The 20,604-nt window shown below is 48.8% G+C and overlaps 2 protein-coding genes across 4 annotated transcripts in view; both read right to left on the bottom strand.

Annotated features, from left to right (window-relative positions):
• Positions 1 to 3,462, bottom strand: part of GBA (glucosylceramidase beta) — a 4,942-nt gene extending 1,480 nt beyond the window's left edge. The window contains exons 1-8 of one of the 2 annotated variants that reach the window (XM_027870793.1): positions 3,246 to 3,462; positions 2,723 to 2,810; positions 2,286 to 2,477; positions 1,986 to 2,132; positions 1,575 to 1,708; positions 1,182 to 1,354; positions 718 to 955; positions 200 to 424 (exon numbers count right to left, since the gene is read on the bottom strand). In XM_027870793.1, the coding sequence (XP_027726594.1) occupies positions 200 to 424; positions 718 to 955; positions 1,182 to 1,354; positions 1,575 to 1,708; positions 1,986 to 2,132; positions 2,286 to 2,477; positions 2,723 to 2,810; positions 3,246 to 3,347 (1,299 nt within the window). In that variant the 5' untranslated portion in view covers positions 3,348 to 3,462. The remainder of the gene's footprint in view (positions 1 to 199; positions 425 to 717; positions 956 to 1,181; positions 1,355 to 1,574; positions 1,709 to 1,985; positions 2,133 to 2,285; positions 2,478 to 2,722; positions 2,811 to 3,245) is intronic. The other variant, XM_027870794.1, reaches the window with a different exon arrangement.
• Positions 3,463 to 13,862: 10,400 nt separating this feature from the next.
• On the bottom strand, positions 13,863 to 20,206 carry FAM189B (family with sequence similarity 189 member B). 2 transcript variants are annotated; one of them, XM_027871882.1, is made up of 12 exons: positions 19,253 to 20,206; positions 18,887 to 18,943; positions 18,521 to 18,631; positions 18,303 to 18,422; positions 17,970 to 18,077; positions 17,297 to 17,466; positions 17,068 to 17,167; positions 16,622 to 16,691; positions 15,458 to 15,991; positions 14,996 to 15,064; positions 14,639 to 14,892; positions 13,863 to 14,206 (listed from the first exon to the last, which is right to left on the bottom strand). In XM_027871882.1, the coding sequence occupies exons 1-12, from the start codon at positions 19,472 to 19,474 to the stop codon at positions 14,039 to 14,041; spliced, it is 1,983 nt and encodes a 660-aa protein (XP_027727683.1). In that variant the 5' UTR covers positions 19,475 to 20,206; the 3' UTR covers positions 13,863 to 14,038. The 2 variants fall into 2 exon arrangements, with proteins under 2 accessions (XP_027727683.1, XP_027727685.1); XM_027871884.1 differs by having other exon boundaries at positions 15,458 to 15,733.
• Between the last annotated feature and the right edge of the window lie 398 nt (positions 20,207 to 20,604).

Below are 20,604 nucleotides of genomic sequence, written 5' to 3'. Positions count from 1 at the left end.
AAAAAAAAAAAAAAAAAAAAAAAAAAAAAAAAAAAAAAAAAAAAAGTACCATGGAGAATATGGTTGTGCAAGGGGAAAGAGAAAAATGTCTATCCCAAGGCCCCTTGACTAACCAAGGTTAAGTGTTTGTTATGAGGCCGTCAGAATTGGAGAAAGGAGAAATCGATCATGAGATTAGCTTGACACAGGTGAGACTTACAGTGATAATGCTATGGCTATATTGTGTCCCTCGGCTCCAGGAACCCAGCCGCACACTCTGTTCCCAAAACTTGGAACCCGCACAGGCTTCAGAAGCAAAGAGCGTGACGTCAGGGAACAACCGATGTGTTTCCCCCAGCGTGGCATTAATTGGGGCCAGGAAGTCCAGGTACCAGTGCACAGCTATTCCAGAGACATACTGAGCTGCCTTAGGGTCCATCAGCACCTAGGAGAGGAAGAAGAATGGGGCTTAAAGAGGGTAGGAATATAATGAGGAACAGAATGGGGAAAACATGAATGCATAGAATTGGGGGGGGGGGCGGCAAAGAAGAGTCAAAATGATAGAAACCTAGGAAGGTCTGGCAAGATCAAGATGACCAACCAGGAAAAAGGTGTTCTAAGTTTCTGGAACTCTAGGGATCAGAGAAGGGTGCCCCAAAATCAAGGGAATCAAGATATCTTGAGACAGGGGTCTTGGACTAAAAGGGACCTATATCATTTGGGTGGCTAAGGTCTTACCACCCGTGCCCAATGGGGCAGTAGAAGACGGTGGTCATCCAGTATTAGTAGTTTGATGTCATGGTGAGCACTTTGAGCAAGGGCAGGGCCCAGGTCAAAGGCAACAAAATCCCGCTGGAGTTCTGGAGTGAATCCCAGGCACTGGAAGGGATACCCACTTATCATTCCTGCTGAGGGTTCATTCTCTGCTGTCACTGCCCAGAATCTCAACTTATGTTCTGCATAAGCATCCAGGAACCTAAAGAGAGATGCAGAACAAGGAAGATAGGGATCCCTACACTGGGATTTGAGAGAGAGTTCATGATGCATTGAAAAGGCTCAAAAAGTTAAATCTAGGAGATCTAGAAACTGGTAAGGTAGGATAAGACTTCAAAGATTCAGAGATAGGAGAACCAGAGTGACAGGGCAAATAGCAAAGTATCCATGGGCTAACCTCTCCACTCCCCACCCTGCCCAATACTTACTTGATATAGTACTTGGCCCAGGTCTGGTAGTACTTGTCCCCTGGTTTTCCCTTGAGTGACCCTTTCCCATTCACTGCCCCATTGGTCTTAAGCCAAGTAGGTGATGTCCAGGGGCTGGCAAAGAGTGAGATAGGGCGTTGGGCCAAGGCCAGAGCTCTGTGAATGAGGGGAATCTGAAGGGATGGATAGATAGTGAGGAACAGAGGTGAAGAAATTGCCATAGTGACTGGCTTAACCAGTGTATCAGGCCCAGTCTTTGGTTCCCGCCCTCGTTCCTCCATAACTACCTAGAGGTGGCTGAGGGTGGGGACCATGTAATCTCCAATAACTTCCTCAGCCTAATGCTTCTTTACCCTCGAGGAAGCAAAGCCACTTTATGCCAATTACGCCCACCTTAAGCTTGGTGTCTTCCTCAGAGAGGCTGAAATTATTCAACTGGAAGTCTTCAGGGTAGTCGGCATAGGTATAGACACGGATAGAGAAGTCACAGCTGGCCATGGGCACTCTGATGATGTTATATTCAATGCCTGGGAAAGAGCAATGGCTCAGATAGCCAGGTTGAGGGAGAAGGAGACCTCCAGAACCTGAACTGTAGCACACGGAAGTGTAGTTTGGAAAACTGATGCATTTGGATAAAGGTCTGTGGAACCCAGGTCTACCTGGAAGAGGAGTAGGCCCAAGGACCCTCAAGAATTTATAGGATGAAGGGGAGAGGGTATGGAAATGTAGGGGACATTAAGAATGGAAGGAAGAATCCCTTGGATCAAAGGAAACAATCCCTTTCCCAAACTCTAAATATCTCACCTTCTGGAGAAAAGTAAGACTTAAGGAGTAAGTCCTGGGCAGGAGGTGACAGGGCTAGAATGTTGAGGGCAGCAGCATCAGTCACAGCCCCTCCAAAGCCTTTTATCTTCTGGAACTGTTGGTCTGGGCGAAGGGTTAGAAGCAACCCTGGAGAGTTGAGAGAAAAGGTACTTAATGAAAGGATCTCATCTTAGTCCGGAACACTAGGTAATTCAGCTGTGTCCCTGGGCCCAAACGCCTTGAGTTTCTTGGTTCCGTGAGAGGTGCTAGATCTACCTGAGCTGGAGGAAGAGTGATTACCTGTGCCTGTCCAGTTGCTCTGGATGGACCCACTGCTCAATTCTAATCTCCGGCCACTTCGGGTACTCTCATATCGGCTAAAGGTACCAGATTCAGGAAGTATTACAGGATCAAGTGAGTCACAGTAGGTGGCGTTGCAGACACAGACCACAGAGCTATAGCCAAAGCTTTGGGGAACACAAGGACGGGCACCTAGATTGATGCACAGGAGAATGGGAAATAGTCAAGGAAAACATGGGCAAGGGGGCAGAAGAGGAGTGGTTTCCTCTTGTCTGTGCCTTTCCTTCCACCCAAGTTCTTCCATAATTAAACATTTTCTGGCATCTACTAGGTACCCAGCACTGCACCAAGGAAGTACTAAAAAAGTTTCTGTTCTCAGTACCACCACCCCCTTTATGAGTTATGTGCTTTTCCACCTCCTTATTCTGGTCACTCACTTGATGTGCAGGAAATCATCTGAAGCAAAAGTAATGCCAAGATACATGCTGCAACGTTGCTTACTTTAACCAAATCCTTGGAATGTTCCTGAGATCAGAATAAGAATAACTTAGGACAGGATTGATTTTGGGGGTGACCACAGACCACCTCTTACCTTTGACCTAAGGTATTTTTACCATCCCTACCCCAAAGCGGAGCTTTTCCTATACATCCATCCTTTCCACTGACTGGCTTCTTACCCCAGCTTCCCGGTAAACCATCTAGGATGGGGACGAGGATGAGGGCTTGAGGATAAGGGATGGGGACGAGGATGAAGGTTAGGGCTCCAGGATGGCCAGGAGGCTGGACAGAGTACACACCCATCTCGTGTCCAGCAGGTACTTGGCTCCAGGCCTCTTCGCTCACCCCATTCCCTGTCTCTGCGCTGTATTCTTCATCGCTCTCACCCGGGATCAGGGTCCCCAGGTGTGCATGCAGGGTGGACACCTCCAGCTACCTCTCCCGGGGTTCCCAGTCCCCTACCCGAAGGTTGAGATCTCCAGCCGTGACGCCGCGAGCTGGGAAACGTGAAGGGCTGGGCTGGGCTGGGATCCTCACCTCTCTCCAGCGCTTCAGGGGTTCCATCTTCGGTGGGGGGCTCAGAGGACGGCGGGGCTCCCCAGCTCCGGGGACGGAGAGTGCGCGAGCTGCCAAAGAGCACCCGGCGTTCGGCTAGTGTCGGGACACTGCATCCTTGAAGCCTTAGGGCGGAAGTCATGTGACACTCTGTAGCTGCCACGTGACGGTCGCCGAAGCGCCCCCGGCCATCTTTGTGCGGGGCGCAGCTCTTGAAGGGATAGGGTTTGGGAGTCCTGAGCCGCTTCTGGACCGACCTCACCCAGCACCCGGACGGGAGTAGGGGGGTGGATGGGGTGGTAGGGCAGGTCATGCACTGTACGTCCAGTCTGGGATCGAAAAGGTCCCAAACCTCGCGGGGAACAGCGTCAAAAAACACGACCCTGAGTGGAGCGTGGCGTAGTCCGAGTCCTCAGGAGGTTCCCGGAGGCAGGACTTGATGGGGCTTCTCGGGCCTCTGGCCGCCACCTTTCGCCGCTTTTAGCCAAAAGCCCGCATTGGGCTGTTTAATGGGATCAGCTAAATGGGCTTGGGTTTACGGACAAATCTGCCTCCATCGCCCATTGTCAACTGCATTGTGCATTGCCCCTCATCAGAGGCTAAATCCGAGTTCCTTCCAACTGCGTGTTTTCTGCTGTTTGCGTTTATGTACTTTGTCTGCTTATTTTGCTTAAGAAGCTAGTTTATAGGACTTTAATTCAATAAACCTTTGTTAAGTGTCTGCAAATTCAGTGCTTGCGAGGCACGGAGACAGAGTTTCCACCCTCACGGCATTGATACACGGGGAGAAAGAACTTGGAACACAAGTTACATGGAAGAGATATATGGCAAGTGTAGCAGGATCCGCATAGTAACATTCTCCATTTTCTTAAGTCTAAGCAATCAACAAAACACTAAGTTCGCTGATTTCCAAGGTGTAAATACCCACAGTGAAAATTTAACAACTGTCTCAGTTTGACGGGTTTCCACTGTAGCGCCCCTATCTGTAAGTCAGGGAAAGTGGGGAGCATCAGAGAAGGCTTACCGCGTAAGATGGCATTTAAGGTTTAGGGATGGGAAGAAGATGGGGAAAGCCCGAGAAAATGCAAGGACGGAGGAAAAGCACCACGCATGTGTGGGGAGCTGTGAGTAGTCCTATTTGATTGAAGGGCAGGGTATGAGCAGAAAAAGAATATTATAAAAGACTAAAGAAAAAAAATAGTGGTGCTAGATTGTGGAGGACTTAAATACGAGGCTAGGAGTTTGAACTTTACTTGGGAGGCAGTTGGGAGCTACTGAAGATTGTTGAGAGGAGAAGTAACATGACCAAATCTATGCATATGGCAGACTAGTTTTCATACTGATGCTATCATAAATATGAAAGATAGATGTTAGTAAGGGGAGAGAGCATTAAGAAGTTAAAACTGTTAAATAATTGAAATAAATAGTTGGTAATAAGGGTTTATGGCAGAGTGTCATAGAAAGTTATTAGATCACATAAGGGAAAAAAGGGAGAGGAGAAATGAAAAAGAAAGTAGGGACTAAAAAGACCTCTGACTGCCTCAGTGGTTTATTCATTTTTTATATATTCTGTATTACTTACTGTGAAAATGCTGTCCCTCCAGAAGAATGTAAGCTTCTTGGGGGCAGGGAATATTTCACTTTTATATCCGTATGCCTAGCACCTAACCAGGTGGCCAGCACATAGTGGACATTTAATAAATGTTTGTTGCTGCTGTTGGGTGATTTAATTGGTGATACTATAGACAGAAATAATGAAGTCATAAGGAGGATCAAATATAAGGGGATAAGACCATAAGTGACTTACAAAAGGAACTGGTTTTCCTTGTAAAACCAGGGGAGCCTTGGCTGAAGTAGCCAACTCAAAAACAGCAAAATTCTGAAGTAGGACCCTGTTCCCCTTTCATAAGAACATTGAGCCTAAGAGGTTAAATGAGTTTACCAGACTCATACAACTGGTAAGAGTCTGAGGCAAATTTATGCAAACAACATAGTGTAGTAAGTAGAAAGCCTTCTAAATTTGGAACCAGAGGACCTGGGTTAGAATACCAGTCTTACTACTTACTACCCATATTTGGCAAATTTCTTAACCTTTTTAAGCAACTGTTTCATCTATGAAATGAGGGGATAGACTAGATGTTATCTAAGGCCCTTCCTACTCTAAATTCTATAATCCTACCCCGTTTGTTGGCAGAAGACTAAATATCTTATTTTTGTTTGACTCAAGTTGAAATGAAAATGGATCTTCTCTTCCTGCTCAAAGCACCGACCTCTTTGCTGGATGGCAAGGGATTCAACACTTGTAGTCATAGAGTCATAAAACATTAGGCCAGGAGGGATGGTAGGATTGTAGAGGGTGGAACTCTGTCTTCCTGTCTCTGTGGTGCTGGTGGTTGGTGAGGGGGAAGGGGCTTTCAGCGTTAAATCATAGGCAGGTGTGGGAAGGCCCCAGAGGTCATCTAGTCTAATCCTCTAATGACCTTGTGTATCATTCAACTACTCCATTTTTACAGATGAAGTGACTTGAAGAGAAGTCACAGACTCAGGATCTCAGAGTGGGAAGGAACTTTCTGAGGTCATCCAGTCTAACTTCATACCTAAAGTATGAATTCCTTTCATATCATCTCCAACAGGAAGAGCATAAGCTAAATTGCCAAATAAAAGACTTTTGCAGGTGTCTTATCTTGTACAAATATGAAGCTGCATAATGAGAGAACCTTGGCTCAAGACACCAGAGCTTCAGGTTCTAATCTTGGCTGTGAAGCCAGTTAACTGTGTGAGCCAGGCAAGTTCCTTCTCTGGCCCCCAGTCTCCTTATCTGTAAATGGAAGAGGTAGGGCTAGATTAGGGGTTCTGACCCTTTTTTGTGGCATGGACTCTTTGGGCAGTCCTGTGAAACCTACGAACCTCTTTTCAAAATCATGTTTTTTTTGTTTTGTTTTGTTTTGTTTAATTTTTGGAGTCAATCAGGATTAAGTGACTTGCCCAGGGTCGCGCAGCTAGTAAGTATCTGAGGCCAAATTTGAACTCAGGTCCTCCTGACTTCAGTGCTGGGTGATCTATCACTGTGTCACCTAGCTGTACTAGAATCATGTTTTTAAATGTATAAAATAAAATGCATAGGATGACGAAGGAAACCAATTCTACTGAAATACAGCTATCGGCTCTTGGGTTAGTGGTTGGATTGTCAGATGTGGTGTGTAGAGCTTTAACTAGCAATTATTTCCCCAGAGAAAAATGTAAAACTGGTAAAGGGTGGAGAGTAGGGTGGCCATAGCTCCATTAAGAAGGGTTAGGGGGGAGGGTGAGGGTGAAGGTGAACTGTCAGAGAGGCATCATGGCACCCTTGAAAGTCCACACTGTATATATGTGGACAACACACTCAGTTGTCACCCTAGCTGAAGCCAAAGACAACACAGAAAAAGTTTAGAAACTCAGAAATGCATAAAATATATGTATAGTATTATATAATATCAACATACTTTATTTTTTAATATCATAATAATTCAAACTTGTTCTCTGATAGGAAGGGAGGGCCAAAACATTTTACAGATCTTCCAGATGGGAGGCACTGAACCCCTAACACCTCCCCATCCCCCCATCCTCCCCATGTGGAAGGATAACTGTAGTCTCAGCTTTCAAGGAACTCACCCCCACGCTTTATTTCTGCCTTTAGGATCATAGGCTATTAGACCTTTGATTATCTAGTCCTCCTCCCTCCATGTATAAATGAGCAAAATGAGCCTCAGAAAGGCAAAAAAAATTTGACCAAAGTCACAAAGCTGTACTGATGACTGTTGCCAAATCTGCCTTGTTCTATGCAATATGCTCCTGTATACTTTTAGATGCTCAGGGCACTGTGTCTAGTACAGTGCTTCGGTGCCTGATACATAGTACGTGCTTAATAAATACTCCTCAGTGTTTGGTAATCTTTGAAGAAGAGGCTTTCCCTTCCCAAAAGGCCTCAGGGCTAACCATACTTCAAATAGCTCCCATTTCCAAATAGGTCCCTTTATTTCCAGGAGCTGAATAGGAAAGAACAGTATTCTTGGACTCTAGAGACCTATGAACTCATTCCACCCCAGCTACTAATTCCCTTCAAGGCTCATCTGTGTGAATCTAGAGCAGTTTATTCAATCTTCCTGGACCTCAGTATTCTGCAAGCTGGTTGACAAGATAATTTCTCAACATCCTTTCCAACTCTGATCATCTATGTGATTGTGTCATTGTGGGAACCTTCCTTCTCGGGCCAGTTGACAGCTTTGGGACAGGGGAGGAGTTGGATGAGGAGAAGTGTTTCTGGGTCGTCCATACTTGAAATTCTACTGTCCTGGACCTAAGCCAATTGTTGGCTTTAGGGAGGGTGGGGTCCTCTTCATGCATGCAGTTTCCTACCAGAAAGTGCATTGAGTGACATCAACATCAGGATATCTGTATCAACTAACCATGACTTCAGGTTTCTCATCATGTGTGTTCCTTAGAGGCTATTTTGGGAATGAGAGTAAGGATGCTATTTAGCACTCCATTTCCCTTCAGAATCTGTCCATGCCTTCTCCTAGTGCTTTGGTTTTAGCAGCTGAAAGGATGTCAGAACTGAAAGAAGATGCCTCTGTAGGATCTAGGACAGTGACTTGGACCCCTTCCTCTTCCTCTCCTTCCGTTCTGTTTGTAACATCAATGTATACGTAGGTAGGAGGGAGCTTCTTGGGGATGAGGACTGTTTTCTCCCCAATTTTGGTGATGTGCCCATCAAACTATATCTTTAATTCTTTCAGCTGGATTATTTTGCCACTATTTCTTGTATGTGATGACAAGGTCCACTTTTAGCACTGTAACCTATATGTATAGTTTTTTGGCCCACCTATTGAAAAAAGCTGGTGACTTGACTGGAGTGATGGCTTTATGGTAAACTTTCTAGATGTATGTTCCCCAAAAGCAGCCATTTTAGCTGGGGATGAGTTGCCTCATTCATTCTTTTTTTTTTTAAATACATTTTCATTTTTGTTAACTATTTTCCAATTATATACAAACATTTTTTAACATTCTTTTTTTTAAATTTTGAGTTCCAAATTCTCTTCCTCCCTCTGTCCCCCTTGAGAAGGTAAGCAATATGAAATCAATTATATGTGTGAAGTCATGCAAACCATATTTCCATATTAGCTGTGCTGCAAAAGAACACACACACACAAGAAAAAGAAAGTTAAAAAAAAAGTATGCTTTAATCTCGACTCAGAGTTCATCAGTTCTCTCTCTGGGGATGGATAGTATTAGCATTTTTCATCATCCCTTATTCATTCTTGTTCCTAAGGATCATGCTCCTGGAGATAGAGAGCAGTATATGAGTGCCATCATTGTGTAATGCAAAAAGGGCAATAATCTTGGAGTCAGAAGTGATGACTTCATCTTTCAGTTCAGATAATTATCAACTTTGTAGCCCTGTGCATCACATCCCCTCTCTGTGTCTCAGTTTCCTCGTCTGTATATGACAATCTGTTGAATGGTATTTTGTTCTATTTCTTTCTGTTTATTGCTTTTTGGGGGGGGGGGGAACATGGCTAATATGGAAATTTGTTTTGCATGACTATACATATTAGTAATGGGTTCTCTTTTCTTGCCTTCTCAATGGGTAGAGAAGAAGGAGGTGGGAGGAGGGAAAGAATTTGGAACTGATAAAATAAAAGAGAACTAAAAAATAATAGTCTGTATTATCTACCCCAGGGGTGGGGAACCTGTGGCCTTGAGGTCACATGTGGCCTTCCAGGTCCTTGGGTGTGGCCTTTTGACTAAGTCCAAGTTTTACAGAACAAATCCTTTTATTAAGGGGATTTGTTCTGTGAAGTTTGGATTTAGTCAGAGGGCCAGACTTCAGGATCTAGAGGGCCACACGTGGCCTTGAGGCTGAAGGTTCCCCACCCCTGATCTACCCTAGACATTTCTTCTGAGGACAAGTCTTTGTAAATCTTAAAGTTGTATTTGAAGGTGGTTTTTATTGGAAAGAACACTAGACTGGTATCAGGAGACTGCAGTTCATGACTCACTGTCATATTAACATTTCATCACTTGGGCAAGTCATAGAATCATAGATTTAGAGTGGGAAGGCCCTGTCCAGGTCATCTGGTCCAGCCTTTTCTTCTTACAGAAGAGGAAACCAAGGTCTATTGTGGTGAAGTGATTTGCATAAGTCATAACAGAGTCATACTCTGCTCTTATCAGACCTCATCTGGAGTTTTGTGTGTTTAGAGGAGGGCAACCAGGATGAGGAAGGGCTTGGGGGCTCAAGACTTCTGAAGATTGATTGGTTGAAGGATTTGGGTTTGGAGAAATATAAAAACTATGATTGAGTATTTAAAGGGTTGTCTTGTGGAAGAAAGATTAGTTTTGTTCTGTTTAGCCCCTGAGGCAGAACTAGGAGCAGTGGGTGGAATTTGCAAAGAAACTAGTTTAGACTGCAATATCAGGAAAATTTAGTAACAGCTAGAGTTGTTCAAAAGTGAACTTGGTTTCCTTGATTTTGTGTGTGTGTGTTTTTGGGATGTGTGTGGGGTTTTTGGTTTTTTTTTTGAGACAATTGGGGTTAAGTGACTTGCCTAGGGTCACGCAGTTAGTGTCTGAGGCAGAATTTGAACTCAGGTCTTCCTGATTCAAAGTCCAACGCTTTATTCACCGTGCTACCTAGCTGGCTGTTTATATTTTCCTGCCTCTTCTATATGTATTATATGTTATAAGGAACATCACTAAATATCTGATGTGGTCCCTGGGCCCTGAAAGAGCTTATAGTCAAGTTGGGGAGCAAGGATATACAAATGATAAGAAAAATAAAACAAGGAAGCTTTCAAAATGCCACTTAAATGTGTCACTATGAGTGTGCAGAAAGCTCGTTGAGGCCTCCCTGATTTATCACCTCACTCTGATCATTCAAACTTAGTTATAGCCTAATTACTTTGCATTTGTTCATAAGCAGCCTTGTTCTTTAGCTGTTGGCTTCATGATGTCATGGATCCACCCAACCTGACTGAAAGACAAGAAAAGAGTAAGAGATAGGCTATAAGACCTAGCTCAAACATTTGTTGTTGTTGTTCAGTCGTGTCTGACTCTTCCTGATGCCATTTGGGGTTTTCTTGGCAGAGATCCTGGAGTGGTTTGCCATTTCCTTCTCTAGCTCATTTTACAGATGGGGAAACAGGGTTAAATGACTTGCTCAGGGTGTCACACAACTACCAAGAGTCTGAGGCTGAATTTGAACTCAGATCTTCCTGACTCCAGGCCCAGCATTTCATCCACTGTGCCACCTAACTGCCCTAGTTCAAATATTAGCTTTTCTATAGTCTTTAAGATTAGCCCCATCCCACACATAAAGGTATATGTGATTTCCTTTCATTCCTCTCCTAGCCACCTCTATACCATGCTCCCTGCATCCTGGTCATCATTCCCATCTTCACCCCATCCCATTCCCAGACTTGAACTTTGTCTCTAGAACCCCTGATTTTGATAGGTGAGCCTTCACCTTATCTTGCTGGAACCTGGGATCCACCATACCCCATCTCGACACCACATATTTTACCACCCTCACTTTCCATGTTGTCTCCGCCCATTCTAGATTGTATGCACGTTCCGGGCAAGGATTGCTGGCTGGCACCTGTGCTGGCAGTGCCTGGCACATAAAAAGGACTTAATAAAAGCTCTTTCTATAGAGGATGTGCCAAGAAATTTCCTTTACCAATGCAGATGCGCATGGGTTCTTCAATTTACAATCTTAGAGAGTTCCCCTGACCCATTAAGCAGTAAAGTAACTTGCCCACAGTCACACATCCTCAGGCCCAATGATTCATGACTCAAACTCAAGTCTTGCTTACCCTGAAGGCAGTTCTATCTATTGGACCAGACTGTCTCTCATCACAGAGGCAGTTCACGCAAGTCTTCCCGTGTTTCTGACTGCATGGCCAGCCTTTTATCCAATCACATTGCGCTCACTCCTCCTGGATATATCTGGTAAGTAGGTAATAAATGTTTCATAAATAAAAGAACCATTTCTTCTAAAAGGCAGCATAGGGTAAATAACCCTGAAGTAGTTGTTTATAACTCCAGATTCTAGTGGCGGCTCAAGCAGTAATTTACTATACGAACGCAGTCAAGTCATTTAGTAATAACTAACACTCCTGGGCATTTGGTTTTCTCATCTGAAAAATGTGGGGCTGGAAGATGACCTTAAACTCTCTTCATGTTCTGTAATTCTACTTTCTTTAAAATCCCAAGGCACCTAGTAGTGTCGGGCATTGGTCAAGTGCTAACTGAAAGGATCAATGTGACCGACCACACCCAGCGAGCAACACCAGCTGCAACATGTCGGAGGCTCAGCTGTTTCTTCGCACCTGTGCTAAGAAAGGAAGGAAGGAAAGAAGAATGAAAGAAAGAAAAAGAAAGAAAGAGACAAAGAAAAGAAAAGAAAAATGAAACAAAGCTATGTTCGTCTGTGATGGCTTCAGCAACAGATGAATGGAGAGGGAGGACGTGGCCGGCCACAGTGCCACACATATCCAACTCCGCATCTCTTAAAGTGGTCATTAGTCAGAAAATACTCCACTTCCGAGTCTGGCGGCAGAACAAGGTGATCAGGCTGAAAGCAAAGGGATCCCTGTGGTACCACAAAAGAAATCTGCTTCAGTCTTCCACCCCTTCCCCCACCTCAAGGCAGGATCCCGGATGGTCGAGCCTGGAACTGACTTTAGAAACTTGGAGTTTGTGCAAATCATTTACATTCCAGAGGAAATGCTACAGGCAGGGCAAGTGAATTGCCCAAGGCAAGCCCGGACTGGAACTCGGTTTGCTGCCTCTCAATCCATTGCTCTTTTTTCTAAGTCACACTGCCTCCCAAACCAAGAAATAAAATTCGGGGTGCTTAAAAGCGGAGGAAAATTTTATGAATCACACACTGCACCGACAGCGACTGAGCTCAGACACTACATGTAACAAAGCAGCAGCCCCACCAGGAAGGAGAAGGAAGGAAAACCCCTTTATAGTACAAGAAAGTCTGGGAAGGGAGGAGAGACGGGAGGAGAGGGGGTCCGCCCCGGCCTAAGTTGAACAAACTTCCAGAGAAACAAAGACGCCGAAGACTGAACCTGGCGAAAGGCCCGGAGGGGTGGGGGCAGGCCCCTAGGGAGGGAAAAAGGATAAAAAGGAGGGGGGGGGAAAGAAGGCTCTTTTGCTCCCTCATTGGTCCTCTTGGATGACAGACAGACCTTGCTGGCCAGCTTCAGCCAGATTGGCCGGTTGGGGCGCACGCGTATTCACATACCCACACCCTGAAAACAATTCAGGAGTCAAGGGAGAGAGTTGAGCATGCTCCTGCTCTCCTCCTCCCATTTCCCCATGATCGCTGCAAGAACCTTGAAGCGCATTTATTTAGTTTTAGTTTTATTTTACAGGCGGAAAAACACACGCTCTCTTAGAGTATCACAGTACTAAGCGATAAAGCCAAGTTTAGGATGCAGGTCCCTCGCTACATCTAATTCTCTCCTCTAGCCCCATTGTTTGTACCCCTGAAGGGGAAACAGGAAGACCATATGTGCAACCAACTGAGACGAGCGCTGCCTTTTCTCTTATGGCAGAATCACTACCCGGGAGCCTTTTCCGTCCATCTTCCCCATCCCTTGTGTTTGGAAATGTCTAATTCCTAGACTGTAGCCTGCTGAGTCTGTTTCCCATCTTCCCAGTCCTCCCTGTTCTCCGCAGGCTGACAGCAACTGGGTTGTTATGATCTTGAATTATTCACGATGCCAGACAGAGAAGGCTGTTCACAGCCCCAGAGCTGTGCCCTCCCAGCGGCCCCCGCCTCTGAGGGTACCCTCTGAGGCACCTCAGCCTGTCTTCCAGGACGGGCAGCTAGGTGGCCCACTGGAGAAAGCACATAGGGCTTGGAATCAGGAAGACATACGTTCCAATCCAGCCTCAATCCAGCCTCAATCGCTACTTCCCAGCTTTAAAATGGGAATAACAACAGTATTTGCCCTCCAGGGTTGTTGTGAGGATAAAATATGTTTGTAAAGAAAGTGCAATAAAAATGCTATCATTATTGTGAGAATTCCACCCCAAGAAGGCAGGATCCTCTTCTTCCAACCTGTCTGTGGCAGGCCCCATGCTTCCCCTCCCTTAGATGCTTGTTTCCCCTAAAACACTCCTCCCAGACTTTGAATCAAAGAGGGGCACCTCGACTCTGTTCTCAATACTCAGCTCTACCAGTTATAAACTAAGCCTGTGAGAAAGAGAGACAGGGTACTCAATACCAGTCTTGGGGGAGGAGAGGAATTTATTGGCTCTTCCTCCATCCAACACACGCACATCGTGTATCAGCTGTAAGCGGGCACAGCCCCAGGCAGCCTCCCCCCAACGGCCCTGTAGCCCCATGCAATGCATGAGCAAAGCTCTCCTGGGTGGAGAGGAAGGGAAAGGATGAGCAGCAAGAAATGTTTCCCCCCCCACCCCCACCCCCACCCAGAGCCAGGAAGGAGAGGGACACTGGTCAAAGGGTATTCAGCAGATTTTTTTTTTCTTGCCAACTGATGCAAGGAGGTGGTAATGGTAGCTGGCCCAGTACCAGCCAGTAGCTTGTGGCCCCAGTGTTCACCAGGGCCTAGACGGGTGTCAGGCTGGCACAGAACCCCATTCAGAGCCAGGTGGTGGTGAGGTGATGGTGTCAGGGCTCAGAGCCCGCTCTCTTGGCTGCCTCCATTGACACTGTGAGGGCGGTTAGCTCTTTCTAGCCTACGGCCAGACAGAAATCGGCGAAGGGATGAGCCAGAACTGAGGTCTCCACAGCTTCGGAGATGGAGGCTTTCACGTCCAGGCCGGCCCCAAGGGCTTCGCTGCACCTACAAAGGGACAAGGGTGGACTCTGATTATAGCCACAGCCTTGGACTGTGAGGTCAGCTCTGTGTTCTATTAGAGGAGCAGGCTTAAAGACAGTGTTCTGATGGCACACAGGTAGGCAGGGCTCTGTCCCTGGTGTACTCAGAAAAACCAAGCTGTATCTTAGTGTCTCAGAAGGCACTGTGAAATGAAGTGAGAATGGAGTAGAGGCACTTAGCACAGTGCCTAGCAGGTGCTTAATAAATGCTTATTGATTGATTAGAAGGTCTAAGGGCTTGGCTGCAAGAGTTCCAAGATGCAAAGCCAGGAACAAGACAGATATAACATAGCCATGGTCCTAAATAGTCAGGATAGAATATGTGGGTAGGTGAACAGATCAGGGCCAGGTAAGCAGATGGCTATTTTTTGCTGGATGAATTCCCCTTGATTCATACCTGCTTATGACCATGGACACTATGTCCATTGGACTCCTGTACCCTCCTGGACATCTGGAGGAAACGAGTTACTAAGCCACGACCAGGCCAGCTGCCCTTTAAATCCCCCAAAGAGTGGGCAGGTGCAGGCCCAGAAGGCAGGGGCACCTTTCGCCAGGTGGGCACTGGACGCCGCTTCTCAGCCGAACGGGCACGCAGCAACTTGGGGGAAGGGCAAGGGGCAAGGCGAAAGAGGCAGGCTTCAGAGCAGAGCCCTGCAAAGCAAGGAGGAGGATGAAGGATGAACACCAGTCACCCCATGAGCAATGAGCACACTCTCCCTACCATGCCCACCCAGAGCCCAACTTGTGTCTTGACCTGTGTCTGCAGAGGAGAGAGAAGCAGCTTCCTCCTCAAGCACTTTGGTATAAAGGTCCCTGAAATCAGCTAGACAGGAGGAGAAGTAGAGAGTAAGTACTGAGAGGGAATTCTCCCTGTGACTGGCTGCCAATGCCATTGCCTCAGGTTGCCTGATCATCTTGCCCATATGCTATTCAGCCCCCACCATTCATGGCACTGGTAGCTTCCTCAGGTCCCCTTCTGCCTCCTCCTCACCCTCAATCAAACTTGCACTTAGAGGTATGTACTTACACAGACACCATAACCTTGTCCTTACATGGAGAATTCTCCCCTGATGCTAATCTCACTTTCCTCACTTATACATCCACTCTCTCCTGTATTCCCTTGGACACCAAAACCAACCCTCTCCTGACACTTTGGCCTCAACCTTCCTCTGTCCCACTCAAGTCTGCCCCAATTCCCACCCCCCAGGTGCCTCACCAGTCTCGCTGGAGGTGGTGATGCCCGGGTCACTATGGGATCGAAGCAGCAAGGCAGGTGCCGGCTGAGGAGGCCGGTGCCCAGGGGGGGTGAGGGAGCCTGAGCTGTCACTGAATCGGCGGGCAGGTGGCCGGGCTGGAGGCACCTCTCCTCGACCACCTCCCCGAGGTCCCCGACGACGGATTTCTGGGAAGCATGGCCCAGCCCAGGGTGGCCAGCCTTCTAGCCGGTGGCAACTTCGGGCAGCAGTGGGGGCACCCAGTGTGGGTGGGGCTTCTGGGGCAGAGCAGGAGTAGGATCGGGCAGCTCGGGGTGGTCTTGGGGGCAGGGGACTATCTTCAAAGGGGCCCCGGAGCCCACAGTCCAGGCTGAGGCAGTAGCCAGCCCGGCTACGTTGGATGGATCGGAAGAGGACATAGTCCACAGAACGCACAGAACCTTGCAGCTCCAGCAGGCACGAGTCCTCAGATGGGCTAGAGCCGCCAGGGAGGTCTCCAATGGCTGAGAGCACCAGGGACCCACTGTCCATGGACACTGTGGGCACCAGGCACCCAGGGGTGACACTGAGCACAGGAGCCACTCAGCCCCAGTCCCAGCCTCAGGATTTCTCCCTGCCTCCCATAATCATTAGGATCAAAGTATCCTGGCTCCATTCCAAGGGACTCCATTTTCACACACCCCACCCCTTCACCCTCCAGAACAGTGGTGCCAAACTCAAACAGAAATCACGCGTAAGGATCCCTGTGGACTGCATGTTGACTCAATTTTTAAAATGTAATATTATCTATGTTTTATTGTATTCTTATTTATTTTGTTAAACATCTCCCAATGACATTTTAATCTGGTTCAGCCACACTCCGTAGTGTTGTGGACCACATTCAGGCTGAGGTGTCTGACACCTCTGCTCCAGAAGAAATACTCTCAGATCCATCAATCCCCAGGTATCTCTTTCCTCTGGTCTCACGACTCCTAGTGTGGTTCCTTCTACAGCCTTGACCTCATGCCTGGCAGCTAAAATTCTGATTCTGTGATTCTAATGTTTTGGACCCTAAGGTCACTGACTCAAGCTTTGTGCCCTAGCATCCCACCCCTTAGGAGATAGCCTCAAAACCACCAATCTGGGGATGCTGCCTCTTGTGAGACACCCTAAGCCCATCCTCTCACCATCCACAATGGAAGCCACTCGATCACAGATACAGGAACTATCATGAAGCTGGGGGTCAAACAGTGTGGCCTGTGGGGAGGTAGAGGGATCAGGGGCTCGCTCCTCCTTTCATCCATCCACCAACTATTCATGGTGAAGTGGAAAGAGCTCTAGATTCGGAAGCAAAAGGTCAAGGTTCTAGTCCGAGCTTCTCCATTAACTAGACGCATAATTTTGGGCAGTGACCTTCCTGAGCTTCACTTTGCTTAGAATGGGATGATAGTAACACCCTGCCCTGCTTCATGAGATTGTTGTGAGGTCGAAATGAAATAATGATGTGGGAGGGTTTGGTGAACTGCAAAGCACTGTGGCCAATTTATTGTCAAGATTACTACTTTGGCCCCAAGCCCCCAGCCCTGCCCTGCCCTCCACCCTCAGCTCTGTCCAAACCCCATCCACACTTCACCTGGCTATCTCCTCGGAGTCCCATGACAGCTTCATAGGATGGGGGGCAATCGGTGGGGTATAAGGGCACTGGACTGTCCATGGATCCATTATAAGTGATGCTGAGAGAACGTGGGATAATGTCAGCCCAGGACCCCCCCCCCAAATCCTTCTTCCAATTTTCTCCCTTTCCTGCCTCCCTCCCTCCCTTCTCCCTTACAGGTGATCTTTGCCCCCAGCCCCTACCCCACCTCTGGGCATCAGTCTCTGAACTGCAGGTATACTCTGGGGGATAATACGGAGGTGGGGGAACCGGGGGCACAAATTCTTCCAGGTCCAGCATAGTATGGAGCAGAGGAGCTGGGGGAGACACACAGCCCAGGGGCCCCAGAGTACCTGAGGCTGAGTGCTCAGGAGCCAGCTGGGAGGGGGAAAAGAACATGGTCATGCAGGGTCCCAATCCCTGCCCCCTCTTTCCTCTTGGCCCCTTCCTCGTAGCCACACCATCCCCAACCTCTCTTCTTTTATTCCCACCCTCTAGAACCTGCTTAGATCAGATAAAGTAATGTGTGTAAAGCAATTTGCAAATGTTAAAGCACTTTATAAATCTTATTATTGTTGTTACTGTTAGTACCACATGCTAGCTCCTTTTCCTTCCTGACCCCACAACTCTCCAGAACATGCCTCCTTTAGGCAAACACTGCCCCACACCCAAATTTCACTCCTCTTGGCCATGCCTTCCCCACCACAGCCTCAATCTGCCTGTACTTTCTGGCCTTCTATGGGACACCCCCCCATCTCGCTCCCCACACTCCTGGCCTCTGATATCTCCCTTCTTGCCCTCAGCCCTGCCTTCCACAAACAGCCCTCCCCCCCCACCAAATTCCCTCTGTTCTTTCCTTGCCCTGGTCCCCATCATCTCACCGTGTGCACAAGGTCGAGAGAGAATATCTGGATGCAGCAAACAATGGCAGAGAGGGCACAGACAATGGCAGCACAGACAGTGAGGCCGCAGACACTGAAGAGAAGGTTCTGAAGAAATGAAGGAGGAAGGGGAGTGGGTGCACAGGGAGGGCAGTGGCACTTGGGCCCAGCTCATACTTTGTTCCCGAGCATGGGAGTGGTGTGCCTGAGAAGAGGGGACGGCAACTCTGTATGTGTGCAGTTGAGAATAGAGAAGACAGGTGGGCACAGGGTCTGAGACAACGTTACAGGGCTGAGGCAGGGAGATGTTCTCTTTCTACAAGGGAAGCTCACCTTGAGAGCCCCTAGAGCATCAGCACAAGTTGTGCTAAGGGATATTTTCAGCTCCTGGCCGGAGTCCCTGCAGGGTCTAGGCAAGTGAAAAGAGGGGCAGCAGACACAGACCTTTCCTTCCTGGGTTGGAGGGCAAAATTGGACAGGCCTGAGTTAAGGGCAAAACCAGGTATCCAGCCCCCTGGACCTTCCTGGAGTTCCTCTTCCCTTCACCTTACCATTGAGCACTCTTGGAAATCCCGTGCCAACTGAGCATTCTTACAGGAAAGGACGGAGCCAGCCAGGCTGAGCATGACACACAGTACGGAGAGCAGGGAGAAGAAGGAGATCTAGGGGGCACAGAGGGTATCAGGCTGAGTGCAGGGGCTAAACCACAGGTGTTCCCAGGAGCTTACCTCCCTGTGGGTGCCCTGATCTAGGTGATTTGTCACTCTTGATGAGTCCCAGGAAGTAAATCCTACCCACCAGGCACTGTGGAGGTTATTTCCTCTTTTAGAGGACATGAGTGGGCAATCCCCCCATTGGGCATCACAGAGTCCTCAATATAAGTTGGTATGAGTGGGCACTGCTCCCCTTGCACCTACCACCAGAGTGAATGGTCTCTTCCATGATACGATGCCAACTACCCCTGAGAATGCCAGCTGGAGACAGAGTGGGCACAAGCTCAGGCTCAACCTGGCATGAGGAGGACATTTCCAACCCCTTGTCCCCACCTCCCCCTTCCTTCAGTACCCACCCAGCCAGAGACAGAGACAGAAGGATCTTAGGCCTGGAGGGGCATAGGTCAATAGGGTTACCAGGGCACCACCTTCTCCAGTTGTCAGGCAATGCCATGAAATGGGAAAAGGTAGAGAGAGGGGAGGAGGACATTAGGGATCTGGATTACAGGCTGGGGGAGGGGACGGTGGGGAAAAACAACAAAGGACCTCTCCTTATCCCTCAGTACTCACCGAGAAGCCAGCCCATGATGGGTAGGACCTCTTTATGTTTTCTGTGGAGGTGACTGAAGAAGCCACCATGCTGAAGGTGACCACCAAGACACCTAGTATCACCTGGGCCAGCCCCAGGGTAAGCAGAGCTTGGAGCCAAGGCCGGTGGAGCCGGAGATGGGTGAGGCCTCTGGTACTCGGCCGGCTGGTCAGTGAATGGCTTGAATCACTGGGTGAGGGCATTGTGCCCACCCCCTTGGAGCCTGCCTCTGTTGCAGTCCCCCCTGGCACCTGAGGGCATTTCAATTAAACCCAAGGGCCACTCCCTTCTTCTCTCCACCTATTCCCCCACCCCCACCCCTTAGCCAAGGAACCCACCCCCTGCCTGGGTCCCAGGGTGCATGGCCCAAATGTTCCAGTTAGAGGGATGTCAGAGGGCACTTGAAGAGACTGGGGTGGGATGGGGGGAATCTGCTTGTCCCCCAGGGACGGAGGTCACGTGGGGGCAGCAGGAGGCTCTCTCCCCACAGCAGGCAGGGGGTGGGCACAGTGCCCGGGGGCAGCTCGAAGGAAGGGGGGGCACCGGTTCATTTCATCGCCCTAGGGATGGGGGGTGGGGGAGGGGAGCAGGGAGGGGCCAGGTTCCCCCAGGGAGGATGGAAGGTAAGCTCTAGGATGCTAGAGAAGTGTCAGTAGGGACAGGGAACGGGGTACAGAAAAGAGTCTGGGGAAATGGGGTGGGGGGGTAGAGAAGTGGGGAGGGTCGGGAGGGAGGGTTTGGGATAAGACTGGAGACGCTGATGCGTGCCGGATGATGCCTGCGGGTGGGGGTGGGTGGTCGGCCCGGTAGGGTCTCGAGGCCTTAGTGGGGTGTCCCTTAGAGGTCCGGGGCTTCTTGACGGGGTATGGCTCCGCTGCAGTGCCGTCTCCCCGGGCGGCCAGCCCAGCTCGGCTCCCCGGGATCCTGGCTGCAGCAGGTCCAAGAGGGAGGAAACGGGGTTGGGGGGGAGGGATGGGGGATGGAGAGGAGGGGCGGGGTGAAAAGGGCTAGCGCTGAGCAGTCTGGGAGCTGTAGTCGGGTCCTGGAACCACTAAGGTGGGGAGGAGGGGGCCGCCTGGCGAGAGGAGGGCGGGGCTGGCCCCGCGCCCTCCCCATCCCCTCCCCCCCTTATTCTGGTTTTGTGGTGCCCATCCAAGTCGGAGCCATTCACGCCAGACCTCGCACTTATCATCCCATTTATCTTCGGAGCCCATCCTGCCCCACCCTACTCCTGCCCTCCCCCAGGGAAAGAGCTGGTTCTGGGCAGCTGCGGCTTCTCCCAACCAGCTAATGGAGGGTGGAGTCTGGGGAGGGCCCTCTCAGCAGCTTGGCT

Source organism: Vombatus ursinus, unplaced genomic scaffold (genome assembly GCF_900497805.2).
Source record: "Vombatus ursinus unplaced genomic scaffold, bare-nosed wombat genome assembly UNPS02014798.1, whole genome shotgun sequence".
NCBI lineage: Eukaryota > Metazoa > Chordata > Mammalia > Diprotodontia > Vombatidae > Vombatus > Vombatus ursinus.
Note: the sequence above shows the minus strand (reverse complement) of the source record. Positions and strands in the feature narration are given on the sequence as shown.

Excerpts from the sequence above, each read along its gene's own strand:
- FAM189B (XM_027871882.1), bottom strand. The coding sequence starts at position 19,474 with ATGCCCTCACCCAGTGATTCAAGCCATTCACTGACCAGCCGGCCGAGT. Across the intron at positions 17,168-17,296 it reads TCAGAGACTGATGCCCAGAG|CATCACTTATAATGGATCCA; the intron begins GTGGGGTAGGGG and ends ACGTTCTCTCAG. Across the intron at positions 14,207-14,638 it reads GTGTCCATGGTCATAAGCAG|GTGCAGCGAAGCCCTTGGGG; the intron begins GTATGAATCAAG and ends GTCCCTTTGTAG.